General features: G+C 42.6%; 4 protein-coding genes across 5 annotated transcripts; all 4 read right to left on the minus strand.

The window, feature by feature from the left end:
* Positions 1-28: 28 nt before the first annotated feature.
* On the minus strand, positions 29-3,106 carry s7a6o (SLC7A6OS). 2 transcript variants are annotated; one of them, XM_014126558.2, is made up of 5 exons: positions 2,811-3,106; positions 1,801-2,109; positions 1,383-1,589; positions 609-741; positions 29-476 (listed from the first exon to the last, which is right to left on the minus strand). In XM_014126558.2, exons 1-5 carry the CDS (start codon positions 3,000-3,002, stop codon positions 367-369), a joined length of 951 nt encoding a protein of 316 aa, XP_013982033.1. In that variant the 5' UTR covers positions 3,003-3,106; the 3' UTR covers positions 29-366.
* Positions 3,107-4,587: 1,481 nt separating this feature from the next.
* LOC106562050 (adhesion G protein-coupled receptor G3) lies at positions 4,588-10,379 on the minus strand. The gene is made up of 12 exons (XM_014126590.2): positions 10,207-10,379; positions 9,634-9,697; positions 9,161-9,251; positions 8,834-8,968; positions 8,443-8,571; positions 8,221-8,275; positions 7,969-8,060; positions 7,291-7,409; positions 6,752-7,032; positions 6,551-6,650; positions 6,166-6,446; positions 4,588-6,059 (listed from the first exon to the last, which is right to left on the minus strand). Exons 1-12 carry the CDS (start codon positions 10,265-10,267, stop codon positions 5,950-5,952), a joined length of 1,518 nt encoding a protein of 505 aa, XP_013982065.1. The 5' UTR covers positions 10,268-10,379; the 3' UTR covers positions 4,588-5,949.
* Positions 10,380-13,298: 2,919 nt separating this feature from the next.
* LOC106562069 (adhesion G-protein coupled receptor G2) lies at positions 13,299-16,410 on the minus strand. Its single transcript, XM_045690347.1, has 7 exons — positions 16,197-16,410; positions 15,901-16,016; positions 15,681-15,799; positions 15,198-15,466; positions 14,972-15,077; positions 14,461-14,750; positions 13,299-14,220 (listed from the first exon to the last, which is right to left on the minus strand). Exons 4-7 carry the CDS (start codon positions 15,292-15,294, stop codon positions 14,075-14,077), a joined length of 639 nt encoding a protein of 212 aa, XP_045546303.1. The 5' UTR covers positions 15,295-15,466; positions 15,681-15,799; positions 15,901-16,016; positions 16,197-16,410; the 3' UTR covers positions 13,299-14,074.
* Positions 16,411-16,707: 297 nt separating this feature from the next.
* LOC106562073 (uncharacterized) lies at positions 16,708-22,018 on the minus strand. The gene is made up of 7 exons (XM_045690348.1): positions 21,752-22,018; positions 21,268-21,336; positions 19,800-20,036; positions 19,104-19,278; positions 18,867-19,017; positions 17,402-17,524; positions 16,708-17,239 (listed from the first exon to the last, which is right to left on the minus strand). The coding sequence occupies exons 2-7, from the start codon at positions 21,329-21,331 to the stop codon at positions 17,096-17,098; spliced, it is 894 nt and encodes a 297-aa protein (XP_045546304.1). The 5' UTR covers positions 21,332-21,336; positions 21,752-22,018; the 3' UTR covers positions 16,708-17,095.
* Between the last annotated feature and the right edge of the window lie 4,583 nt (positions 22,019-26,601).

Raw genomic sequence — 26,601 nt, forward strand, 5'->3', positions numbered from 1 at the left:
TTTTAATTCATTACAGCAATAATGCACATTTATTTTGAAAGCTTTATTTTATACACATCTACATATTTACAAAAGGGATTCAGAGTTAATCTTTCAAACATCGCGAGTACAATCTCCATGTGACAGGAAATGTAGACCAAAACATTTTAACACACAAAATGAGTCACTACCATACGCTTACATGTACATACTAACATGCACAAAAGGCAAACACGCAGTCCAAACCATCTCACCAACATACAAATTTAACAAGAAGCACACAAAGCATACCACGGTTGTGCGACACATCTCACACAAATTCACACCAACACTTGCACAGTAAAAAAAGGACACTCAAACACATCCACCAATACTCGAAGTTGGAGATCAGTCGGAGTCATCCTTGTCTCCATCGTCATCATCCAACTCTTGCATCACCTCGCTCTGGTACCGGTCCCAGGATCTCCGACTGTACGAGTGCTCCTCTTCCCAGTACCCTTCAGGATGAGAACGGCAAAATTAGGTTCCGGAGAGAAACTAGTAACGCAACTATCCTTAATATGGGAGCTTTGATAATCATTGCGTGAAGCTTTTGTGAACATTGTACAATGAAAAAAGTACTAGCCTACCTCCATAGCGCTCCTCTCTGTCGCTGCCATCCTCACCATCTTCATCTGGGTAGTCATTCCTCCAGTTCCCCTCTTCATTCTCATCATCCTCATCCTCATACACTTCTTCCTCATTCACCACCAAGTCAGGCACCTGGAAAACCAAGACATCAAGGTTATTCCTCCTGCACCATTTTATGATATTCAGATACTAACCTCATCCCAGGCTCAATTTCTACCGCAAATAGAGCCTGGAAACAGTGCAACAAAGTGGGCCTTGAATTGAAAGTGGCATGGGTTAAAATCGAGGTGAGAGAGGGCCTGCTACATCTATTAGAATTTAAAAAGTTATAAACGCAACCATAGTTTTGGGAAGCCCAATTGATTCTGAGTTTGGGCACAGTTTGAAAACTCTCCCATTTCACTTTCTTGTTTAGCCTAAAATCACTTTTAATGCTTGCACTTTGAAATCCCCAATGTAGAGGGGAGGTTCTGAGGGTTCTGCTAGATGGTGGCGACAGATCAGCTAATGAAATCCAGCTGGAATTCTTCCCATTCCTGCCATAGGCTCCATTCAAGTCCCTTTCTGAGGCGCTGTGAAACCAGACAGTTTGAAAGAGAGAGAGTCGGCTGGAGGACGAGATTAGTCAGATACCACAGCGGTTTACCAAATCAATTATGCAGGTACAATTGAGATTGGTCTAGGTGTTAGGCTAAGTTATCTGCATGGCTGTGAATGGTCATACTTGTATAATGAATGTTCATTGCATTTGAGTATTGTGTTCTGATCCTTACCAACTCTCCCTCGTCTAAGTAGGGCCTAACAGACAGGATGTCCTGGATCCAGCCTGCTGTGACTGTTTCCTGGTAGTAAAGGTCATACACGTAGTCGTCCTCCCGTTCACGATGCTCAACACCCACACCCTCTCCAGACACACTCAGCTTCTCACGGATCATCTTCATCGAGTTACACAGGATAGTCTCTGGGTCAGGGGTCAGCAACTGGGAAACAGAGTGCAGTCACACAATAAGCATCAAATTCAAGCCATCCAAATATTAGGCCTGTGTGTCAGTGGCAGGTAGGCTACAATCTGGATCAACTGAATTCATCATATGGGAACTGTTGGCACTGACACGTTTACATAGGATATCCTGGTTTTAAGAAGGTTTCCCCAGCTCTAGCTAAGCCTTAGGGAGCCCAGCTCACACTTACCTTGCTAGAAGCTTTGTCATGGTCCCCATCTTCCTGGATAATGTCAAACACCTGAACTTCACCCAGGCTCCAGGCATTTTTGCCTGGCTCCTCCTCTGTGGGCTCTGGCTGCGTTGAGGGGGGCTGTTCTGCAGGCAGCCCTGCTCGATGGCTGGAGAGGATCCTGTATCGCTCCTCCCGCCTGGTGCTCCACTTAGCGCTCCGTAGATCTCCCACAATCCTCTGGGAGCTGCCTGCAGAGGGGCGCAGGGCATGGGCCATACGGGGGCGGGTCAGTGCTTCACGAACATGTGTCTGGACCGGGGCATCCTGAGAATAGTGACAAAGTTGGGAAACAGTTATCCTAACAAAGAGGGTTGAGAGACTAAGACTAGCAGTGCATTACATTAAATATTCACTAAATTAACTTAGCTAATAGAACTGTTTGAGTGCTAAGAACACATTACGATTGTTTTATTTACAATGTAGAAGAAATAGGTCATAGAAACTAGCTACCTAGCTATGACTGACTGACTTTCAGGACCATGACCACAGAAGTCATCTGCCAAAAAAAGTTATTTTCTACCCAAACAACAGGTGTTGCGAAGGATTATTTCCTCATAGCTAGATAGCTATACAAATTAATATTGTCCCATGGTCTTGAAAGGGCATGTGTACAAAAGGCAGGTACACCAGATAATGGTGCTGTGAAGTTAACGTGATCTAGAACGTAGGCAGGCTGGCTGGCTAGCTAGTTTGCTAACGATAGCTATCTGTGTTGTTAGCCAGCTAACGTTAGCTAGCTTGCTAATCAACACAAAGCGAGCTAGCCAGTTTGCTAAGTAAGGATGACTTGAGCTGGAGAGAAAATCTAATTTAGATAGTTAACTAGCAATAAACATAACGTTCGTTAACCAGCTGATAAGCTAACCATAGTTAGTTAGCTAAACAGCAGACTCGAGTGTCTTGCGCAGCACCAGCCGATTGTGTCCAGCGCCCACGAGACACCGTGGTTTGACAGCGGCCCATACCTGTGATGCTACGGTCGCCACGAGTTTGAAGACTGAATTCTCAACCTCTGTATCATTGGGCTCAGGCACAGATTCCCCAGCGGTCTGGGATGTGGTCTCTGGTCGAATACGTTTACAGGCAAGCAGCAACGCATCGGCAGGGTCAGTTCCTCTCTTTCTTTTCACCCGGAGAATAGTGGTGCTTGGATCCATGGCTACTGCTCCAACTGGCGCTACCGTAACTAGCTAGCTATAGTCGCACTTGTGAAAGAGGAGACAGGGTTCTTCTTCTTCTTCTTACACTATTGTATCTTCTTCGATGAGGTTTAACGGCGGTTGGCATCCAATACATGTTGCATTACCGCCACCTACTAGACTGGAGTATAATTCCATTACATTTAAAATAAATCATCACAAAATAAATAAATCAACATACGCCCTTCCATCTAACCCTACACCACAACCTACATTTTCTGCGACTTACGTTCCATGCAGTACAGTTGATAACCATTACTATAAATGCTAAAAATCCAATCCTACTGAAACATACACTACCGTTCAAAAGTTTTGGGTCACTTAGAAATGTCCTTGTTTTTGAAAGAAAAGCATTTTTTTGTTTGTTAATTAAAATAACATAAAATTAATCAGAAATATAGTGTAGACATTGTTAATGTTGTTAATGACTATTGTAACTGGAAACGGCAGATTGTTTTGATGGAATATCTACATAGGCGTACAGAGGCCCATTATCAGCAACCATCACTCCTGTTTTCCAATGGCACATTGTGTTAGCTAATCCAAGTTTTTACATTTTAAAAGGCTAATTGATCATTAGAAAACCATTTTGCAATTATGTTAGCACAGCTGAAAACTGACGTTCTGATTAAAGAAGCAATACAACTGGCCTTCTTTAGACTAGTTGAGTATCTGGAACATCAGCATTTGTGGGTTCGATTACAGGCTCAAAATGGCCAGAAACAATGAACTTTCTTCTGAAACTCATCAGTCTATTCTTGTTCTGATAAATGAAGGCTATTCCATGCGATAAATTGCCAAGAAACTGAAAATCTAGTACAACGCTGTGTACTGTACTACACCCTTCACAGAACAGCACAAACAGGCTCTAACCAGAAAAGAAAGAGGAGTGGAAGGCCCCGGTACACAACTGAGCAAGAGGACAAGTACATTAGAGTGTCTAGTTTGAGAAACAGACGCCCTCACAAGTCCTCAACTGGCAGCTTCATTAAATAGTACCCGCAAAACACCAGTCTCAACGTCAACAGTGAAGAGGCGATTCCGGGATGCTGGCCTTCTGGACCAAAAGAAGCACCCACTTTCTCTGGACAGAAGAAATACAGAAAATCATCACAAGTCCACTTCGAGCAACCTTCACCGGTTTAACAGTACCCAAATTATTTTCTACCCAGCCTGAGACTACATTTGGTCGGCCTCTTTCTCCAAAATGTCACTCCCACCGGGCCAGAATCATCCTTTGCATGACCATCGGGGCCCGGACTCGGAGGTCTTCAACACACCTGCCACCACAGGTAATTCATTCTCACTCTCGTCAGGTTCAATTTCTGAGCCATCAGAGACAGCAGAATATGGTTTATATTTGGCGCCATTCTTCCTCAACACACATCTTTACACTACACTCACCTCTTCTCTTTCTTCCTTGCTGTCCATAACCACACCTATCTGTTCACCACGCTCTTGCTACAATAAATTACATTACATTAAAGTTCAAAGTGACATTCTATGTATCATTAAACCGTTGGGGAAAAGGCTGAATCATAGGTTAGATAGCATTGGTAAATTATTTTAATGAAACAATAAGAAAACATTCAATTGTTCAATTATCTGATTAACACCACAACACCATTTTATCCAGTAGATAGGCTGTGTGCTAATGGCTATTTGCTCCATGTGTCACACTTTATGTGTCATATCATAAATGTCATGTTTACACCAGGGGTGAAAGTAAAGCGGTACGGTCTGGCGTCCACAAAATAAACGGTGGGGTTACGCTGTACCGGTAAAATATGAGCCTATCACAATAATTGAAATCAAAATGTTAAAAAAAAACTGGAGCCTACAATACTATGTTTTATTATTACCGCATGTCAGAGGCAGGAACATGTTGCGAATGGAAATGAAAACAGGTGGTAGGTGTCACGACACCGACTGATGGTGGCGCCCCTCCTCGGCCGGGCGGAGCTCGGCGGTCGTCGTTGCCGGCCTACTAGCTGCCATCGATCCTTTTTTGTTTCACTTTCTGTTGGTTAGGTCTAGGTAGGCACGCACCTGTTTTGGGTTAGTCATTAGTAGGGGGGGGTTATTTAGTTTAGCGTAGGATGTCTGTGTTTGTGCGTGATTGTGTTTCTTGTCCGGTTTATGTGCTTGAGGAACGTGTGCTGGTTTTCCTCTGCCTGTGGTTGGTTTCGTTGTGTTCACCACCGCAGAAGTATTTAAGGGCTACGTCCCTATATTTTTGGCGACCACATCCATTTTCTTGAATAAAGAAGTGTGGTCAAGAACTCTCTGTCTCCTGCGCCTGACTCTACCTCTCCTGCTTTTTTTGAGCCAGCCCGTGACAGTAGGCATATGCTCCAAAATGTAATGTGGTTCGACGAAAAGAAACACTGAAATTATGCCAAGGCAGAGATGAGTGGCCGACACCGAGATGCACGCAGACAGCAGTGGACGCATACATTCTGGCCTAATTACAAACGCCATGTCATTACACTTTTTGGTGTTTTGTGTAACAGCTGTCTCTTTCCATTCAACACTGTTTGGAGGCTGGAAATATATTGCGAGTGGGTGAACGTGCATGGGTAGCCTAGTAAAGGAGCCCTTGTTTGACAATCAGATGGAAACATAATGACTGGTTGTGTTATGCCATAATAAAAGGTCATACATTTTAAAAGTTACATGTCAAATCTTTACGACTAGGCCCAGAGAGATGCTATTGAAGGGATTATATATGTCATTCTATGAATCGGCCCATACATTTTATTTCTCGGTATAAGAGGTCTGTACCGGGAAGAAATTAATTAGACTTTCACCTCTGGTTTAAACTCAGTGTATGCATGTGTAGAATGGGACGTGGTCTGCAAACACTACTAAAGGTATGCTGGAATGTGTTGCACGTCCCACAGTATCAGTTGAGGTTTGTCTCCATCATCTTTTGACTGGAAGAGTCTTTCACAGAGGGGCGCTCTGGGCGGCCATTATGTAAAAAGGCAAGAAACCACAGGAACAAGAAGACACCTGTAGGAGGGATTGAAAAGCAAAAAATCAGTCAGCGATCACTCAGATTTAAAGCAGTCAATCATATATCTTTCCTTAGAGAGGTTGTATATGATAGGATATTGACCTTGGAAGCAGTTGAATATACTGAAGAGGTATAGTCCAGGGAGAGAAAGGGGGCCGTAGGTGCAGAACGCCAGCCCCCATGGTACTCCTAGCACACAGCTGAGCCCCAGGACCGTGGCCCAGTCCTTCCACATCCTACCCTTCCCTCTCTGCCCCCAAAGCTTCACCACCACCACACCTAGCATGGCTGTGTTGAAGAGGAAGACCAGGCCCAAGTATCCACTCACTGTGACGTAGCTGACCACCACTCCATGGCTGTCTGGAGCGCTGCTTATCCAACATCTGCAGTTAGACAAGAGTCCATTTGACCCTTTGTTTGTTTTCATGGCTATATATATATTTAAATATTAACTTTCTGTCACAAAATACTGTGAATTGAACCTCACATGTCTGTTGATGAGCCATTATTGGCCCCCTTCATGTAGAAGCTATGTCTTCCGTAGACTCCTGAGAAACCACAGGCCACCACAGTCACAGTGGGTATGCCTGGAATCAAAGAACGCTTTTAGACTATACATTGTATGGTGTAGAATATCACTCAACTGTCAAAGAAAAAAAAGACTTATGAGTGAAACTTTTGATCTCACCCCATCCAAACAGGCTCAGTTTGAGCAGGTATTTCCTGACATAGATGTTGAAGACGCGGACTAGCAGCATGTAGAGATTGAAGCCTTCAATGGCCAACCAGGTGAAGGTGGACAGGAGAGCCCAGTGCAGCATCAACCCAAAGGCCAGACAGACACGTCCCTCAGCCCCATCGGCCTCATGCCACACCCACCACTCGCTCAAGAGGTAGGAGAGGTGCAGAAACAGGAGCGCTCCTGTCAGATGCATATGAATACCTATTGACTGTTCAGAACTCCCCTTCCTATTGGGACAGAAAACAAAAGGCTCAGGCCCACAGAGATGTTTATATAATGTATAGCATTTATGCTCTGTTTCTGTCATCAGGCCTTTGTCTGTGGACAGATTAAAATGGCTAAAGTGAGTTCTCTTGCTTACCTCTACTTTGAATTTTATTGCTTAATATTTTTGACACATACGTTTGTGAATGTCTACTATTGTGTAGCTGCATTGTGGATGGTTTAACTACTCTGTTTATGTTCAAGGAAGAGAGAATGCTTACCTAAGACATGTGTACATGACAAGGCTTACTGTGGTGAAAACCACAGAGAATGATGAACCAATGTAGGAGATGTAGCCGAGGACGGCGGCATTCACAGGGTCTACCGACAACTTTGAGTTCTGTCAGTGGGAAAATAGGATAAGGAATCAAGAGTATGTAACCAGCTAGGACTGACCATACACAAATTATGTCATTATTAAAGTGATAGTACACCCAAATTAACGTTTTGGCGTTGGTGGTACAAATCCAATGCAAGTCAATGGTACCTATTAGCAATTTTCGCACTTCATGTCCAAATTATCCTAAAGTATCTACAATTGATTGCACAGCGCAATTAAGTTACTTAGATGATTTGGACATGAAGTGCAAAATATGATAATATCTGTATCATTGCCTTGCATTGGATTTGAGCCAAAAATGCTAAAACATAAGCATTTGGAAAACATGGCCAGGTTAACCAACCAAAGCATGGATTGCAGTCATACTTTGTCGATGGACTGCTTATAGAGTAAAGAAATCATTATGACATTTTGTAATTTGGGTGAAGTATCCCTTTAAAGTGAGCGTTTTGAAGACTTCTATATCAGTCTTTGCATGTATTACACAGCTATGATTTGTATAGAGTTATTCAAATAATTAAAGTAATGGTCTATTTAAACAACTGTAGCACGTATTTACCACAAGCACAGCAAAGAAGCTGAGATGGTTACAGCTGCACACAAACTCTCCGCGAATGAGGGTGGTATTACAACCCTCTGAGCTCCAGTCCCCTGCAGACAGAAAAGTCCCAAATGTCACAACCACACACACACAAACACCCCCCCCCCACACACACACACACACACAAACACCCACACACACAGGAAAAGAACATGGTAGTTCACAGCAGTGGTTCAACCACTAAAAGATGAGTCAAGACATAGCCCCCACCTTCGCCTTTATTAATTTCTGAGTCCTCCCAGGAAACACAAGTCCCTCTCTCAGTCTGAAACAAAGGCAATGTAAAACACACAGTGTGTAAAATGTATAGTTACTTCATTGAAGTATAGACTAGACTAATATTTGTTTTAGATGCACAGTCACAGTCTTATTCGTCCAATTAGTGTCTAAAGTTCAAATGGCCTCCATTCCACAGTTGATCCATTCACCCACCACATTTGTGTTTCTGAAGGCGATTCTGACAGGCTGGTCAAGGTCACTCACACCGTGGTCCCCCACCCTCACAGCCAGCACAGACTGCCTTAGGACCTCCCCTGATCTATAGCCTCGAACTGGACCAAGCTGTTGGCGACATTGGAGGAAAGTGCAACAGAAAGCAGTAACAGAGGAGCAAATGTCATTCAGATGTGCCTTTTACTTTCATAAAATCCTTCCTCAAGGGAAACATTTGTATTTAACAACTTCATGATACTAAATCATATACTCATTGTTTTACTGTAGTGATAAATTGTATACCTGATATGGCAGCAATGATACGATTTTGTCCATTACCATTGGTTGGTTTCAGCTAAAACTAAGAATAGCCTATGAGTCAGTTACCAACCTTGAATAGAGAGCTGTTGAGTACAGCCACAGTAATGTGCACATAGTCAGTGGTATGAGAGTCGTTTCTCTTGCTTCTCTGGAGGGCATGTGCAGGGATGTGCACTCTGTGTCCAGAATCCATGCCCGCTTCTGCCTATGGTGGAATTATTAATGGACATTTACATTTTGAGTGCAACATATCCATCGGAAATACCAAAAATTGCAATATGCAACAATAAAAAAACCAGGAGATTAGGCTGTATCTGAAGTCTTTGTTGCTGCACCCCGGTATATATGACTGAACCAGAAAGTTGTGAGATCAACAGCAATGAATTCATGATCTCACCTTATTGGATGAGTTGACAGACCATCTGTAGAAGTTTGGGATGGGTATTCTGGTCCTTTGAATGCATCTTGAAATTCTGTCCTCATAACACCTACCAAAAACACAAATCATCTTACACGATTTGACCCCTTTCTTATATTCAACTTAATCAATCTAATACATGGATATCAAATGGATATCAAATCCCGTGTAGATCAGTTGGTAGAGCATGGTGCTTGCAACGCCAGGGTCGTGAGTTTGTTTCCCACAGGTGACCAGTATGTCAAATTACAAACTGGTGTAAGTTGCTCTGGATGAGAGCGCTAAATAACTAAAATGTCAACTTAATGGACATTCCCATATGGACTAGCTAGATGTTTAACTGTGTAGCTAAAATGATAAACAGGTACTGACTTTCTTCGTAATATCCATGGCAAGTTAAAATCCCCTTACAATAGGGGATAAGGATAGGTGCAGGACTTTTATAGGAGTACCTGGTCCATGGCTCTTCCTGGTGAAGACAATCTTCAAGAGCATCTTTACAGTTTGGAAGATGGACTGAAAACGTTATTGACAAGGTTAGCCATTGTAGTGCATGTATCACTCTGAAAATGACTAAAAGCCATATAAGGTACCAATGCTTCATTTCAAGACAACCACATTAAAACAACCAGATGAAAATCTACTGTAGGCACTCTAGCACTAAAGCCATTGCAGGTGACAAAAACTCAGTGGGGACCACATCAGTCAGGGGTGGTAAACCCTGGTCCTCGAGAGTCGCAGTGAGTGCAAGATTTTTTTCAGCCCAGTTGAGACACACCTGGTTGAACTAATCACGTACATTTAACAGACCTTGATTAGGTATCTTATTTGAATATGACAGCTCTCCAGGCCAGGGTTGTCCACCCCAGATATAAGTAATGCACTTGAATATTTAACTGGTCAACCCATTTTCACTGATGTCCATGAATGTCCAAACATGTTTACATAACCTTGACCTATACTCATCCACACGTGCCATCCATTTTAACACTTAGTCAACACATAGAAACAAAACAGGAGCTTACCACTGGTACTCAGGGTTGCAGGGATGCATATAAATATGAGAGTTAAATAACTGGTCTTCATCGCTCTCTCCCTCTTTTAGTCTGTCTTCTTTGTTGATCTTTGCTTGTGTGTTGATGTTTCCTGATTTCATATCATCACCACAATTGGAGAGGGGGTTGGACATATTTGTACATGCAGGAAGTTGATTTCTTATTCAAATTCGACAGAGTATACTGTAGGCTGTGCCATTTCAAAACTGGATGAATACAAGTAGGCTATTGTAAACACAGCATGTAATGAATACAACACTTTTATTGGTGGTTGATTCAATTTGTAAACATACAACATACAATTTATGAAAAATCAACAAGAATACCACAATAAAACTTAAAAGCATATTTCCTTTGTAGTCGTTTTTTTTTGGGGGGGGTGGTGTTTGAGGGGTTAATGTTAGGTAAATTAATATATTAAAATAATTTCAGTTAGAATCAGAAACAAATCTTAGATGGTGGCATTTCTCTGATACGGATTTCATCGTCACAACATCTCTCAGACTCATTCTGCCACTCACCAGAAAATTACTAGAAAAGAGGATGTCTCTGTTTCACAATCATAAGGAAATGGCCAAACGAGTGTATTTGAGAACCTACTGCTCACAGTGAGAAACTTTCTGCAGTAGTTATATACTGCTCAAAAAAATAAAAGGAACACTTAAACAACACATCCTAGATCTGAATGAAAGAAATAATCTTATTAAATACTTTTTTCTTTACATAGTTGAATGTGCTGACAACAAAATCACACAAAAATAATCAATGGAAATCCAATTTATCAACCCATGGAGGATTTGGATTTGGAGTCACACTCAAAATTAAAGTGGAAAACCACACTACAGGCTGATCCAACTTTGATGTAATGTCCTTAAAACAAGTCAAAATGAGGCTCAGTAGTGTGTGTGGCCTCCACGTGCCTGTATGACCTCCCTACAACGCCTGGGCATGCTCCTGATGAGGTGCCAGATGGTCTCCTGAGGGATCTCCTCCCAGACCTGGACTAAAGCATCCGCCAACTCCTGGACAGTCTGTGGTGCAACGTGGCGTTGGTGGATGGAGCGAGACATGATGTCCCAGATGTGCTCAATTGGATTCAGGTCTGGGGAACGGGCGGGCCAGTCCATAGCATCAATGCCTTCCTCTTGCAGGAACTGCTGACACACTCCAGCCACATGAGGTCTAGCATTGTCTTGCATTAGGAGGACCCCAGGGCCAACCGCACCAGCATATGGTCTCACAAGGGGTCTGAGGATCTCATCTCGGTACCTAATGGCAGTCAGGCTACCTCTGCGAGCACATGGAGGGCTGTGCGGCCCCCCAAAGAAATGCCACCCCACACCATGACTGACCCACCGCCAAACCGGTCATGCTGAAGGATGTTGCAGGCAGCAGAACGTTCTCCACGGCATCTCCAGACTCTGTCACGTCTGTCACGTGCTCAGTGTGAACCTGCTTTCATCTGTGAAGAGCACAGGGCGCCAGTGGCGAATTTGCCAATCTTGGTGTTCTCTGGCAAATGCCAAACGTCCTGCACGGTGTTGGGCTGTAAGCACAACCCCCACCTGTGGACGTCGGGCCCTCATACCACCCTCATGGAGTCTGTTTCTGACCGTTTGAGCAGACGCATGCACATTTGTGGCCTGCTGGAGGTCATTTTGCAGGGCTCTGGCAGTGCTTCTCCTGCTCCTCCTTGCACAAAGGCGGAGGTAGCGGTCCTGCTGCTGGGTTGTTGCCCTCCTACGGCCACCTCCACGTCTCCTGATGTACTGCCCTGTCTCCTGGTAGCGCCTCCATGCTCTGGACATTACGCTGACAGACACAGCAAACCTTCTTGCCACAGCTCGCATTGATGTGCCATCCTGGATGAGCTGCACTACCTGAGCTACTTGTGTGGGTTGTAGACTCCGTCTCATGCTACCACTAGAGTGAAAGCACCGCCAGCATTCAAAAGTGACCAAAACATCAGCCAGGAAGCATAGGAACTGAGAAGTGGTCTGTGGTCCCCACCTGCAGAACCACTCCTTCATTGGGGGTGTCTTGCTAATTGCCTATAATTTCCACCTGTTGTCTATTCCATTTGCACAACAGCATGTGACATGTATTGTCAATCAGTGTTGCTTCCTAAGTGGATAGTTTGATTTCACAGAAGTGTGATTGACTTGGAGTTACATTGTGTTGTTTAAGTGTTCCCTTTATTTTTTTGAGCAGTGTATTATTTCAAATGTAAAAAAACATGACCAGATTGCAGCACACTTTCCATAGTTGGTTAGGCTGTGGAAATGCAAGGGATAGATTGTGAAACTAATAATGACGAGTCTGTGTGAAAAGGTCTAGCACATAAGAGTGCTTTGTCTCAACGTGTATTATGTGGGCTTTATCCTAAAATTCAGAAAAACCAAGGTTACAGTTTGGTTGATAATCATAAACAACATACACTTCGAATTAAATTATTATCTCAAAGCACTTTCCCAATAAATACATTGGAATGATACAGAAGAAAATAAAACACAATTTTTTTTTATTTTTTATTTATTTAACTAGACAAGTCAGTTAAGAACAAATTATTATTTACAATGACGGCCTACCAAAAGGCAAAAGGCCTCCTGCGGGGATGGGGGCTGGGATTTAAAAAAATGAATAAATATAAATACAGGTGTAACGGTTGTCTTCATGAATGGACCAAGGCGCAGCAGGTATGTGAATACTCATGGTTCTTTTATTACCAAAAAAAGAGTAAAGCATCCACTTGAAAAAAACAATGACGGTGACAACAGTAGCAGTTTTACAGGCTATACACGCAGTGTAAAAACAACTACCCACAAACCCAAGTGACAAACATACTCCTACATATATGACTCCCAATCAGGAACAACGATCCCCAGCTGTTCCTGATTAGGAGCCACAAGACCAACACAGAACACAAGACTGCCACGTCCTGACCCCAAAACTACAACAACAGCTCCATCTGCTGGTCAGGACGTGACAACAGGACAAAACACACATCACGACAAGAGAGACAACACAACACTACATAAAGAGAGACCTAAGACAACAACATAGCAAGGCGGCAACACATGACAACACAGCATGGTAGCAACACAACATCGTACAAACATTATTGGGCACAGACAACAGCACAAAAGGCAAGAAGGTAGAGACAACAATACATCACGCAAAGCAGCCACAACTGTCAGTAAGAGTGTCCATGATTGAGTCTTTGAACGAAGAGATTGAGATAAAACTGTCCAGTTTGAGTGTTTGTTGCAGCTCGATCCAGTCGCCTGCTGCAGTGAACTGTTTGCAAGACCCAGGGATGTGTGTCCTTTGGGGATCTTTAACAGAATGTGGCTGTTGTATGTGGATGATGAGGGCTGCAGTAGATATCTCAGATAGGGGGGAGTGTGGCCTAAGAGGGTTTTATAAATAAGCATCAACCAGTGGGTCTTGCAACGTGTATACAGAGATGACCAGTTTACAGAGGAGTATAGAGTGCAGTGATGTGTCCTATAAGGAGCATTAGTGGCAAATCTGATGGCCGAATGGTAAAGAACATCTAGCTGCTCGAGAGAGCACCCTCACCTGCTGATTTATAAATTATGTCTCTGTAATCTAGCATGGGTAGGATGGTCATCTGAATCAGGGTTAGTTTGGCAGCTGCGGTGAAAGAAGAGCGATTACGATAGAGGAAACCAAGTCTAGATTTGCCTCTTAGATGGCAAGGGGAATGATATTTGTGAAAGAGAAAGAAAGAGACAATGCACATGCCATTAGACACAAAGCAAAAACTCCCCTTGCCATCTAAGTAGATATGAGTGATCTCCATTGTGGACATCGTTTACTGGTCGGGGTTGTTGCCAGGATACATCTCCTCCTTGGGTTTGGCTGTAGAGGTGTTCAGAGCTGCTGATGTGATCTTGTTTTTCGCCACGTCGTCCCTGTCTTTCCTGGCAGTGCCACAGATCCATAGGAATATAAAGAATCCTTAGAGAGAGAAACACAGACAGATCATCACCCAGACTCCACCCACATAGGTGCTCAATAATAGGTGCTTTCAAGCTATTCAAAATCATGGGGCTGGTCATAGGGCCAATTTTCTCTACCTGTCACTCCTCTCCCTTTGTACATAATCTTATTTGATCTCCACTCTCTTCCCTTCCACCCCTCTACATCAGCTTTACTATCTCTTTCTGTCCCTGTCTTTCATGATGTTCCCTGGGTCACCTTGGAGGGAGTTGAAAATGCTGAACAGGTAGAGGATGGGAAGGTTGACATAGCCGTAGCTGAAGAAGGCCAGGCCCCAGGTGATGCCCAGCAGGCAGGTCAGACCCAGGACAGTGCAGATGTCCTTCCAGGCCAGGCTTGCCTTCCCAGGCTTGCCCTTACTGCCATAGCACTGCAGCTGGCAGATCTGGGTGGTCACCATTAACAGAATGCCAGAGTTAAAGACAAAGATGAGAGCGAAGTAGGCCAGGTTCATACCGTAGAAGAAGGGGACGTCCATGATCCAGCAGCTGCAGCAGAATGATTTTAAATGCAGTGACACAGTGATTAAACAGAGATTCTATTGGACAAACTGCATCTGGTCTTTACCAAACACATGATCATAATCACCTTGTCCTTAACGTTCACCTATTGATCTTCACATTAGGAGCTATACTGTACATTGGGCCACCTCTGAAATTGTATTGATATAAAGTGAACATTCAAAAAGAGAAAGATAACATTTACTCACATTGTATTTGTCTGGTTAGTGTATGCCATAGTAATTTTTGTAGGTCCATATAATGGTTTGATATCCTTGACTGCCAATGAAACTCCCACAATGATACCAGGGACTCCTGAACAGTGCACACACAGTATGAGTGTATTCACATATCTGACCACAGTTTCATGTATGCAATGTCTTGTTCCACTGTATCTCTCAGCTGAACGAGCATGTTTATAACTGATTCACTTACCCCAGCCAATGACAGACAGCTTGGCTATATAGTGTCGGTAGTAAGTGTTGAAGACCTTGACCAGGAGGAGATACAGGTGGACAGCTTCAATGGCCATCCAGGTGAAACAGCTGAGGAGGCTGTAATGAATGGCCGCCGCAATGAAGATACACACGCCCCTGATGCCCAGGTTGGCCACCCACTCATTGAGCAGGAAAGAGGTGTTGAGCAGAAACAAAGCCCCGCTCAGTGACACGTGGATGCTGTTGGCGTTGTCCCCCCTGGAGTTCCTAAAGGAAGGGTACAACAGTATCAGACAGCTGATATAACAGGGTGGATATATGACTAGTATGGGTGCAGTCATCTATACACACGCAGGGATAACTACAAGGGCCGTGCTGAAATAGGCACGGGATACAATATACAGCGGAAGTGATCCAATTAAAAATTGAGAAAGAAGGGAAAGGTGGGCACGCAGCATTCTGGTGAGGTGGGGTCACATACGTGGTAATGACGTAGGTGAGGAAGGATATGGCGGAGAAGAAGGCAGACAAGCCACAGCCAATGTAGCTGATGTAAGACAAGACCCGCCAGTGCACACTGCCAATAGATAGGTCAGCGATCTGGAGGGGATAAGAACGGATAAGGCATGACGACTAACACCAGATGACATTTGTGATAGAATGATGTAGATAGATCAATGGATTTGATATGAATAGATCACCAGCAGCACGGCAAACGGGGTAGCGTGGTTACAGATACACTCCACCACGCTGTCGTTGATCTTAGTAACACATCCATCCGTTTTCCAAAAGACAGTGTCTGGGAGGCTTATGTTCCCTTTTTGGAAGAGAGTAACCTTTTTAGTCATTCACAAATGCAGTCAGTAGGTGTACAGCTTATATTTCCATATGAAACAACAACAAAATGTTATGCAAAGGACTGTGGTATGCAAAGGACTGTAGTTGTATGCAAACACTGTTTCCGTAGGCATACGTACTACAACAGAAATAAACCCACCATATTCATTGAAATATTGACATGACAGGCTGTAATTCACCTGTAGAGAAAAAACCACTGATATGGTAATGCAATAATAGAATCAACTGTGAACTACAGTGAGAAACAAAAGTATTGGGACAGTGACACATTTTTTGTCGATGTTTTGGCTCTGTACTCCAGATTTGATGACAATGAGGTTAAAGTGCAGACTGTCCGCTTTCATTTGAGGGTATTTTCATCCATATCGGGTGAACCGTTTATAAATAATAATAATAATAATGACGAGTGAGAAAGTTACAGACGTACAAATATCATACCCCTAAGACATGCTAAACTCTCACCATTAAAATAACAGGGGAGGGTAGCATTTTTGTGAGGGGAATGATATTTGCGCGTCTGTAACTTTCTCACTCATCATTATTCACGATTCATTCAGGACTATCCGTAATCATGGTAGCATCCACATTAATGTGTTAAAGTGTTTAGAAACATACTCTATTGTTATTTACAATAAAAGTTACTCCAAAGTGACAATACATTATTTACCATTCCTTTCTATTGGGCACAAAGTAATCTGAAACACAACCAAAACAAACAAGAAATGCATCCAACAAGTTTGTAGATTCACAAGCTTGATGTGATCATTGTGTGCTAAGAATATGGGACCAAATACTAAACTTTTGACTACTTTAATACACATATAAATGAATTAGTCCCAATACCTTTGGTCCCCTAAAATGGAGAGACTATGTACAAAAAGGAATGTAATTTCTAAACAGTTCACCCGATATGGATGAAAATACCCTAAAATTAAAGCTGACAGTCTGCACTTTAACCTCATAGTAATTGGCTCTGTACTCATAGTCCTGGAGTACAGAGCCAAAACAACCAAAAATGTTGTTTTGTACAGGAACATCCTAAATCGTATGATGATAATTCACTGGTATTATAGGGTCAAGCAAATTGAACTTCATCTTCAGTGGAGTGGTCAAGTTCTCAAGTCGTCTGCCGCCCTCCACCTCTATCCGCATGACCATGGTTCTCACGAGTTCCTCTTTAAACTGGATAAAAGAGGGTGATAATGACATGGAGGATTATGAGGGTTGCGATTTCATGAAAGCCCGTCCATCAAATCACAAAATGTTTGATTTATTTACATTTATTGAATTGGAAGAATGATTGAATTGAATTATAGAATAGATGCACTATATGAAAAGTCCTACCAAGAACTGATTGGGTGATTTATAGGTGACCACGCCCACTTTCCTCTTTCCCTTTGGGATCTTCTGGAGTGCATCAATGGGGATCCATATTTCCGAAATGTAAGAGTTGTTCTCAGAGAGGAGCTAAATGATTTCACCGAGAAAATAAGTACCAAGCTGACATACTATACTCATTCTCATTAGAGGGTCCCCTTCTGAGGTCAGAGTATTACAATATGTACATAAAATATACACAGACAACATATTTACTCAGGACATGCACTACCGTTCAAAAGTTTGGGGTCACTTAGAAATGTCCTTGTTTTTGAAAAAAAGCACAGTTTTTGTCCATTAAATTAACATCAAATTTATCAGAAATACAGTGTAGACATTGCTAATGTTGTAAATTACTATTGTAGCTGGAAACAGATGATTTTTTATGGAATATCTACATAGGCGTACCGGGGCCCATTATCAGCAACCATCACTACTGTGTTCCAATGGCACGTTGTGTTAGCTAATCCAAGTTTATCATTTTAGAAGGCTAATTGATCATTAGAAAACCCTTTTCGCAATTATGTTAGCACAGCTAAAAACTGTCATGCTGATTAAAGAAGCAATAAAACTAGCCTTCTTTAGACTAGTTGAGTATCTGGAGCATCAGCATTTGTGGGTTCGATTACAGGCTCAAAATGGCCAGAAACAAATAACTTTCTTCTGAAACACGTCAGTCTATTCTTGTTCTGAGAAATGAAGTCTATTCCATGCGAGACACTGCCAAGAAACTGAAGATCTTGTACAACGCTGTGTACTAGTCCCTTCACAGAACAGCGCAAACTGGCTCTAACCAGAATAGAAAGAGGAGTGGAAGGTCCCGGTGCACAACTGAGCAAGAGGACAAGTACATTAGAGTGTCTAGTTTGAGAAACAGATGCCTCACAAGTCCTCAACTGGTAGCTTCATTAAATATTACCCGCAAAACACCAGTCTCAACGTCAACAGTGAAGAGGAGACTCCAGGATGCTGGCCTTTTAGGCCAGTTTTATTGCTTCTGTAATCAGCATGACAGTTTTTAGCTGTTCTAACATAATTGCAAAAGGGTTTTCTAATGGTCAATTTTCCTTTTAAAATGATAAACTTGGATTAGCTAACACAACGTGCCATTGGAACACAGGAGTGATGGTTGCTGATAATGGGCCTCTGTACGCCTATGTAGATATTCCATTAAAAATCATCTGTTTCTAGCTACAATAGTCATTTACAACATTAACAATGTCTACACTGTATTTCTAATCAATGTAATGTTATTTTAATGGACAACATATTTGCTTTTATTTCAAAAACAAGGACATTTCTAAGTGACCCCAAACCTTTGAACGGTAGTGTGTACATTTGGCATTTACACATGCTCTATAGGTTGGGTACCTCTCTGACCTCAATCTGAAACAAGATGTCCAAACACAAACCCAAATAAAAGCAGCCCTACCTCTGGAGCTTTTATGTGCACCATCTTGTCATCAGCACTGGTTAGGTTGGCCAGGTTGAACACAGTCAGAGCCAGATCCCTGAGGTCGTAGTACACAGACTCTCCAGTGAATGAGATGTTCATTATGCTGTGTATGAGGACCCGTTCAACGCTGCAAGTACAGCACAGATACAGGGCAGGTTATCAAAGTTACGTCTCTGTCAGAAGTAAATGGAAATAGGTTGGCTGGTTACTTACCCAATAAACATCATCCTCAAGGTCAGATTGTTTTTAAACAGGTCTGCACACATATTTCGTATGTTCAAGATCCTTCTAAGTTTCTTTGGACCTTCACTGGGATGGTCTTGTATCTCTCTCAACAAGGCATTGATCCCTGTCTCTGTACAATTGGTGACTTCACACGTGGATGAAGCTGAGGGACAAAAAAAGAGCCTTGTACTAACATTACAGTTTAGGAGGGGTTATATCAAACCTTACAGAGGAATCACAGCTACACTTTCACATTTCATCCAGAATTTCTATATTATGAATATAAAATTCAAAAGGCACTCGCACATCTGAGCAATCTTATTGCAGGTGCATGGCAACAGTTGAAACAGGATGAAGGAAAAAGGAAACCACACACTGCTCTTGATAGTATCCCTGATATTTAATAAGCTTACGTATCGGCCTCACGGCCTTCGTCCGAGCTTTGGTGAATTTTCTGAAAACAGCACCTCTATGTAGACCTAGCCCCACCCACATCCGTTCCACGCATGGAAAGTGGTTGGAGGCAACGGAAAAATAAATAAGTGCTACCAAACATAACAATATGCATTTCACAAACACTACAAAAGTGTGTAAATAAGAAGTACGTAAGCTTATTAAATATCAGTGATACTATCAAGAGCAGTATATTATGAATATACAAACAAATTAAGTTGATTTGCTCACATATGTTGAAGATGAACTTGCTGATTGAGTTATTGACCAAAGAAATCTGAGCAGTCCAACAGCCAGTTTGGTTCATTGAGGTCACATTCATTGAGGTGCAATCGATATAGCTTTCACTGGATGCCCAATAGCATTTCAAAGTATCCTCAGGTTTATCTATGATGGTGATCTTCTCTTGTAGAATCTTTAATACCATTGAAATCCCCCCAGTTGTGGTGTTTAAATAAAAGGTATTGTCTATGGAAATGAAATAGCATGCATAAAGTTATTATTATTTGGTTGATATCCCATAATTCAAATGAGGAGTTACAACAACCATGAATGGGGTGCAGTTCAAGAAGAGTTGAGAAAATATTTACCAAATAAACTAAAGTAAAAAAATTATAAAATAACACAATAAAATAACAATAATGAGGTTATATACAGGGGGTACAGGTTAGAGATAATTTGTACATGTAGGTAGGGGTGAAGTGACTATGCATAGATAATAAACAGCGAGTAGCAGCAGTGTACAAAACAAATGGAAGGGGGGGGGGGGGGTGTCACTGTAAATAGTCTTGGGGGTAGAAGCTGTTCAGGAGCCTTTTGGTCCTAGACTTGGCGCTCCGGTACTGCTTGCTGTGCGGTAGCAGAGAAAGCAGTCTATGACCTGGGTGACTGGAGTCTCTAACAATTTTATGGGCTTTCCTCTGACACTGCATATTATATAGGTCCTGGATGGCCGGAAGCTTGGCCCCAGTGATGTACTGGGCCGTACGCACTACTCTCTGTAGTGACTTACGGTCAGATGCCGAGCAGTTGCCATACCAGGTGGTGATGCAACCGCTCAGGATGCTCTCAATGGTGCAGCTGTAGAACATTTTAAGGATCTGAGGACCCATGCCAAATCTTTTCAGTTTCCTGAGGGGGAACAGGTTTTGTCGTGTCCTCTTCACGACTGTCTTGGTGTGTTTGGACCGTGATAGTTCATTGGTGATGTGGACACCAAGGAACTTGAAACTCTCGACCCGCTCCACTACAACCCCATAGATGTTAGATGGGAGCCTGTTCGGCCCGCCTTTTCCTGTAGTCCACGATCAGCTCCTTTGTCTTGCTCACGTTGAGGGAGAGGTTGTTGTCCTGGCACCACACTGCCATTTCTCTGACTTCCTTCCTATAGGCTGTCTCATCGTTGTCGGTGATCAATATCAACACAAATCAAGTGTACTTAAGTCCTCCCTATCAATACTTTATACAATATTTGGTCCACATGAGGTTGGTGGCACCTTAATTTGGGAGGACGGGCTCGTGGTAATGGCTGGAGCGGAATAGGTGGAATGGTATCAAATACATCAAACACATGGTTTCCATTCCATTAGCTCTGTTCCACCCATTATTATGAGCCGTCCTCCCCACAGCAGCCTCCACTGATTTGGTCCCACAGTGCATTAAAATGAAACACAGTTTGAGATCATTAGTGTGTTAGTACCTGAATTTGAGCAATTCATAGCCAGTGTTCCAGATATCAGTAGAAGGAGACGCAGAGGAATCATTGTGGCTGTTTTAAGGGTAGAAAAGTACAAAATATGAATGACAAAAACATACTTTACAAAGTAATCCTTGTTTTCAACATACTGTCATAGCCCTTACCACTCATTCAACATCACACTCAGTAAAGTACACTATACAGCCTGAGAATTACATTTCAGCTTGACACCTAGGCTAACACTACCTAATACCACAACGTATGCCTAACACATTCTGTTTGTTTTCAACAATTCGTCAGCACTAACAAAACCTAGCCATGCTTTCTGATTATCAACACTGTAATGTCTGCTTATTACCAGACATATCATTCTGCCATCACTCAGGTAAGATAATGACACAACATTATCAATACAATAGCTGAACTTTACAATGACAAAATAGGATGGAATCCTATTCCTCACACACGAACACATACACTTACTTACATGCTAGGAGTTGATTTCACTCACATTTGATGTCCTTTAGGGGTGAGAAAATGGTCCGTCAAACCGCTGTGTGCTTTGTAGAGAGGACACAGTAAAATCCCTTCTCTTCTAACGTTAGCTTATGTCATGAATGTTCATAGTCATATATCATTTTGTGACTGCAAAATGTACGTTTATGTTACCTATAGAGGAACCTGGTGGTATTGCATTTGTTTTATGCAAATCTAGTCCGAACTTCAGATTGCTCAAGCCGAGCATCAATGAATAGGCTATAGTTCAGCTTGCATCAACACATTTATTTTCTGTTGCATGTTTATCAACTAGGATCTCACAGCATTACATCAGATCCTGTTGGCTCACATGATTTATAATGAACAAACCACACACGAAAACAGTTCTGATAACACCTTCCTTCATTCCATAACTAAACAATGACATGCTATTGTATTGGTACAAAACAAGTGGGTGGTTTGTAGACACTTTCGAAGGTCCACAGTTTAGGGCAAGTATTCTCAAAATACAAAATCTCAATAAAGTTTGAAATGAACATTGATAACAACAGTGCTGGATTGGTTGACAATAGACTTTTGTTCTCAGACAGATCAGGTTTTGGTACAGTGAGTGTCACTGCCGGGTTGGCAGTCCTCAGTCGTCCATTTGAACACACAAAACCAGAGGAAGATGAAAAAAACCTACAAAAAATGATGACACATTTTACTCTTCATGACAGTACTTCATTACAGTATTCAGTCGACCTCTCACAACCCACACAATATATTCCAAATGTCAATACTTATTCAAAGTTGTCATTTTCTGTAAAAGCTGTAAAAGCACTACAAACAACTTCCAGAAGGTTTAAAATGTGTTGCAAGTGTTAGTGAGTTCACACAAAACGTGAAAAAGTGGTTCATGGAACAGCAGGATATGAACCTTTTTTGTTGCTGTTTGTACAATTTGTTTGTACACTTTGGTTGTTTGTATCAAATCAAATCAAATTGTATTTGTCACATGCGTCGAATACAACAGTTGTAGTCCTTACAGTGAAATGTTTACTTACAAGCCCTTAACCAACAATGCTTTAAGAAGTTAAGAAGAAAAATGTGTTAAGTAAAAAATAGATAAGTATAAAAATGTAAAATAAAAGTAACAAATAATTCAACAGCAGCAGTAAAATAACAATAGTAAGGCTATACAGTATACAGAGGGTACCAGTACAGTCAATGTGCGGGGGCACCGGTTAGTCGAGGTAATTGAGGTAATATGATCTGATCTGTTTCACCTGTCTTTGTGTTTGTCTCCACCCCCCTCCAGGTGTCGCCCATCTTCCCCATTATCCCTAGTACCTTAGTTCTCTGTCTGTTGCCAGTTTGTTTTGTTTGTCAAGCCTACCAGCATTTTCCCCCTTGCTCCTCTGTTTCTGTACATGTAGGTAGAATTAAAGTGACCATGCATAGATAATAAACAGAGAGTAGCAGCAGCATAAAAGAGGGGTCTGGGTAGCCCTTTGAGTTTTAAGGCTTGGGGATAGAAACTGTTAAGAAGCCTTTTGGACCTAGACTTGGCACTCCAGAGGGCATAGTGTGATTTCTTATAAGCTTCCGGGTTAGTGTCCCGCTCCTTGAAAGCGACAGCTCTACCCTTTAGCTCACTGATGTGGTATACTCCTCAATGCCATCAGAAGAATCCCGAACATATTCCAGTCTGTGCTAGCAAAACAGTCCTGTACAACACATAATCTGCTTCATCTGACCACTTCCACGTTGACTGAGTCACTGGTGCTTCCTGCTTTAGTTTTTGTTTGTAAGCAGGAATCAGGAGGATAGAATTATGGTCAGATTTTCCAAATGGAGGGCGGGGGAGAGCTTTGAATGCATCTCTGTGTGTGGAGTAAAGGTGGTCTAGAGTTTTTTTTCCCTCTGGTTGCACATTTAACATGCTGGTAGAAATTAGGTCAAATGGATTTGAGTTTCCCTGCACTAAAGTCCCAGGCCACTAGGAGTGCCGCCTCTGGATGAGCATTTTCCTGTTTGCTTATGGCCGTATACAGCTCATTGAGTGCAGTCTTAGTGTCAGCATCGGTTAGTGGTGGTATGTAGACAGCTACGAAAAATACAGATGAAAACTCTTGGTAAATAGTGTGGTCTATAGCTCATCATGAGATACTCTACCTCAGGTGAGCAAAACCTTGAGACTTCCTTAGATTTCATGCACCAGCTGTTGTTTACAAAAATACATAGACCGCCACCCCTTGTCTTACCAGAGGCTGCTGTTCTATTCTGCCGAATAAGCTTAAAACCCACCAGCTGTATGTTAATCATGTCGTCGTTCAGCCACGAGTCGGTGAAACATAAGATATTACAGTTTTTAATGTCCCATTGGTAGGATATACATGATTGTAGTTCTTCTATTTTATCATCAATTGATTGTACGTTGGCTACTAGGACCGATGGTTAAAGGTAGATTACCCTCTCGGCGACGGATCCTAACAAGGCACCCGGATCTTCATCCACAATACCTCCGTCTCTTTCTCCTGTGACTGACGGGGATAAGGGCCTTGTCGGGCGTCTGTAGTAAATCTTTCCCATCTGACTCGTTGAAGAAAAACTATTCCTCCAGTACGGGGTGAGTAATCGCTGTCCTGATATCTAGAAGCTCTTTTCGGTCATAAGACACGGTGGCAGAAACATTACGTACAAAATAACTTACAAATAACGTGAAAAAACATTCACAATAGCACAATTGGTTACGGGATCGTAAAACGACAGCCATCTCGTTCGGCACCGTTATTATTGCTTACTGTTTACGGTCATACAACCAGTTTCAGGTTGTAAAGTGCAATCTCACCCCATCCTACCAGGCTCAGTTTGAGCAGGTATCTCCTTACATTGATGTTGAAGACACGGACCAGCAACAGGTAAAGGTGGAAGCCTTCGATTGCTGTCCATGTGAAGGTGGCCAGTAGAGAGTAATGCAGAAGGACAGCAACATAGATACATGGCCCAGAGGAGGATAATGCTGCTACCTGCTGGCTTGGCAGGAAGTGCAGGTTGAGGAGGATCAGGGCCAGACAGGTTGATATGCACCTTCAGGGAGATGTCTGTACATGTACCTCTGAACAATGGAATAGAGAGAGAGTATGGTGAAAACAAGGTCTGTTGCTTTAAAAATGTAATTTAATCGGCTCCCTTCAGTTCATGTACATCTTGGTGTCACTTTCTGATGACGTCAAACATATGACAAACCAGGGGTTCCTGTGAGGAGCTGACCATGACGCCCAGAGTGTGACATACCTTTGAGTGGCGCACAGAAAGATTGTGACCACCAGGAAGAACAGAGACAGACTGCAGCCAATCAGAGTGGGTCAGCTTAGGATCTCCTGATCGCTTTCAGAGATGGAGGGAGACACCTAAACTCAGGAAAATACAACTAATGCTAAAGTGTATCTAGGTAGATGGGTATACTTCACTGACTTTTGTTTTTATTCTCTTCCATTTAAGAAGAGTGCTTATGCTGTGATAAGGAAACGAAGGAAGCACTGTGGTAGTTGTAAAGTAGTCTACCATCAGTACAGCAAAATATGTGAGGTGATCACATGAGCACACAACACGACCCTCGTCTCTCTTGCACTCTGTGGTGCAGCCATCCTGGTAGAACTCTAAACATTCATTTGTACATAGGAAACACAGTCGTGATATCACATGAATTGATACCTTAAGGGTATAAAAAGTTTCATAACAGTATTATAATGAGTATTATAACATTTCATATTGGCACTTACTGTTGGTTGAAAAATTAAAGAATTGACAAGATGGTTGTTTGTCCGCCTATGAACAACAACAGAAATGAGTCATCTAAGTTTATATTCTTGCCACTATCATAGTCATAGAACTGGTGTAGGTAGCTGAGAGTTGACATTGCACTCACCTGACTTTCCAATGTGGGGCGCTGTAGAGGCATGGAGAAGTTGACCTTGTCCTGCAGACCCAACACTGTCTTCATGCTCACAGCCAGACCTACTACTCGGTCATCAAGAAGCCCCAATGGCTAGAGGAACATTTAAAAATAATAAATAATTAAGCATGGTACTAAAAACCCAAACAGGCACACGCACGCATGTATGCACGCACCATGCACACAAACACACACACACACATACACACACACACACCTACCGCACATTTTTCAGGTGAGGTAATCATGCAGAAGATGATGGTATCGTTCTCTTTGGCTTTCAGGAGCTCTTTGGGCAGGTGGACCTTGACGGTAGTGTTGGCCACATGGTCACTGTCTGATGTTACCTAGGTAAAAGGGATGATGCTGCTCTCTCCTCGTCTGCCCACGTGTTCTCGCATACCCCAAGAGCATCGAGCCAGCGGGGTGGTGGCACTGGAATCCTCATCTCTCCCAAGTGGACATTCTCTCTTTCTCCCCTGACCCATCTGTATATCTCCTCATTTGAATTCCATGCTGTCACAGTTACCAGCCCTTTCAAGCTTAACATCCTTATCATTTATCGCCCTCCAGGTTCCCTTGGAGAGTTCATCAATGAGCTTGACGCCTTGATAAGTTCCTTTCCTGAGGATGGCTCACCTCTCACAGTTCTGGGTGACTTTAACCTCCCCACGTCTACCTTTGACTCATTCCTCTCTGCCTCCTTCTTTCCACTCCTCTCCTCTTTTGACCTCACCCTCTCACCTTCCCCCCCTACTCACAAGGCAGGCAATACGCTTGACCTCATCTTTACTAGATGCTGTTCTTCCACTAATCTCATTGCAACTCCCCTCCAAGTCTCTGACCACTACCTTGTATCCTTTTCCCTCTCGCTCTCATCCAACACTTCTCACTCTGCC

Source organism: Salmo salar, chromosome ssa11 (assembly GCF_905237065.1).
Source record: "Salmo salar chromosome ssa11, Ssal_v3.1, whole genome shotgun sequence".
NCBI classification, from domain to species: Eukaryota; Metazoa; Chordata; class Actinopteri; order Salmoniformes; family Salmonidae; genus Salmo; species Salmo salar.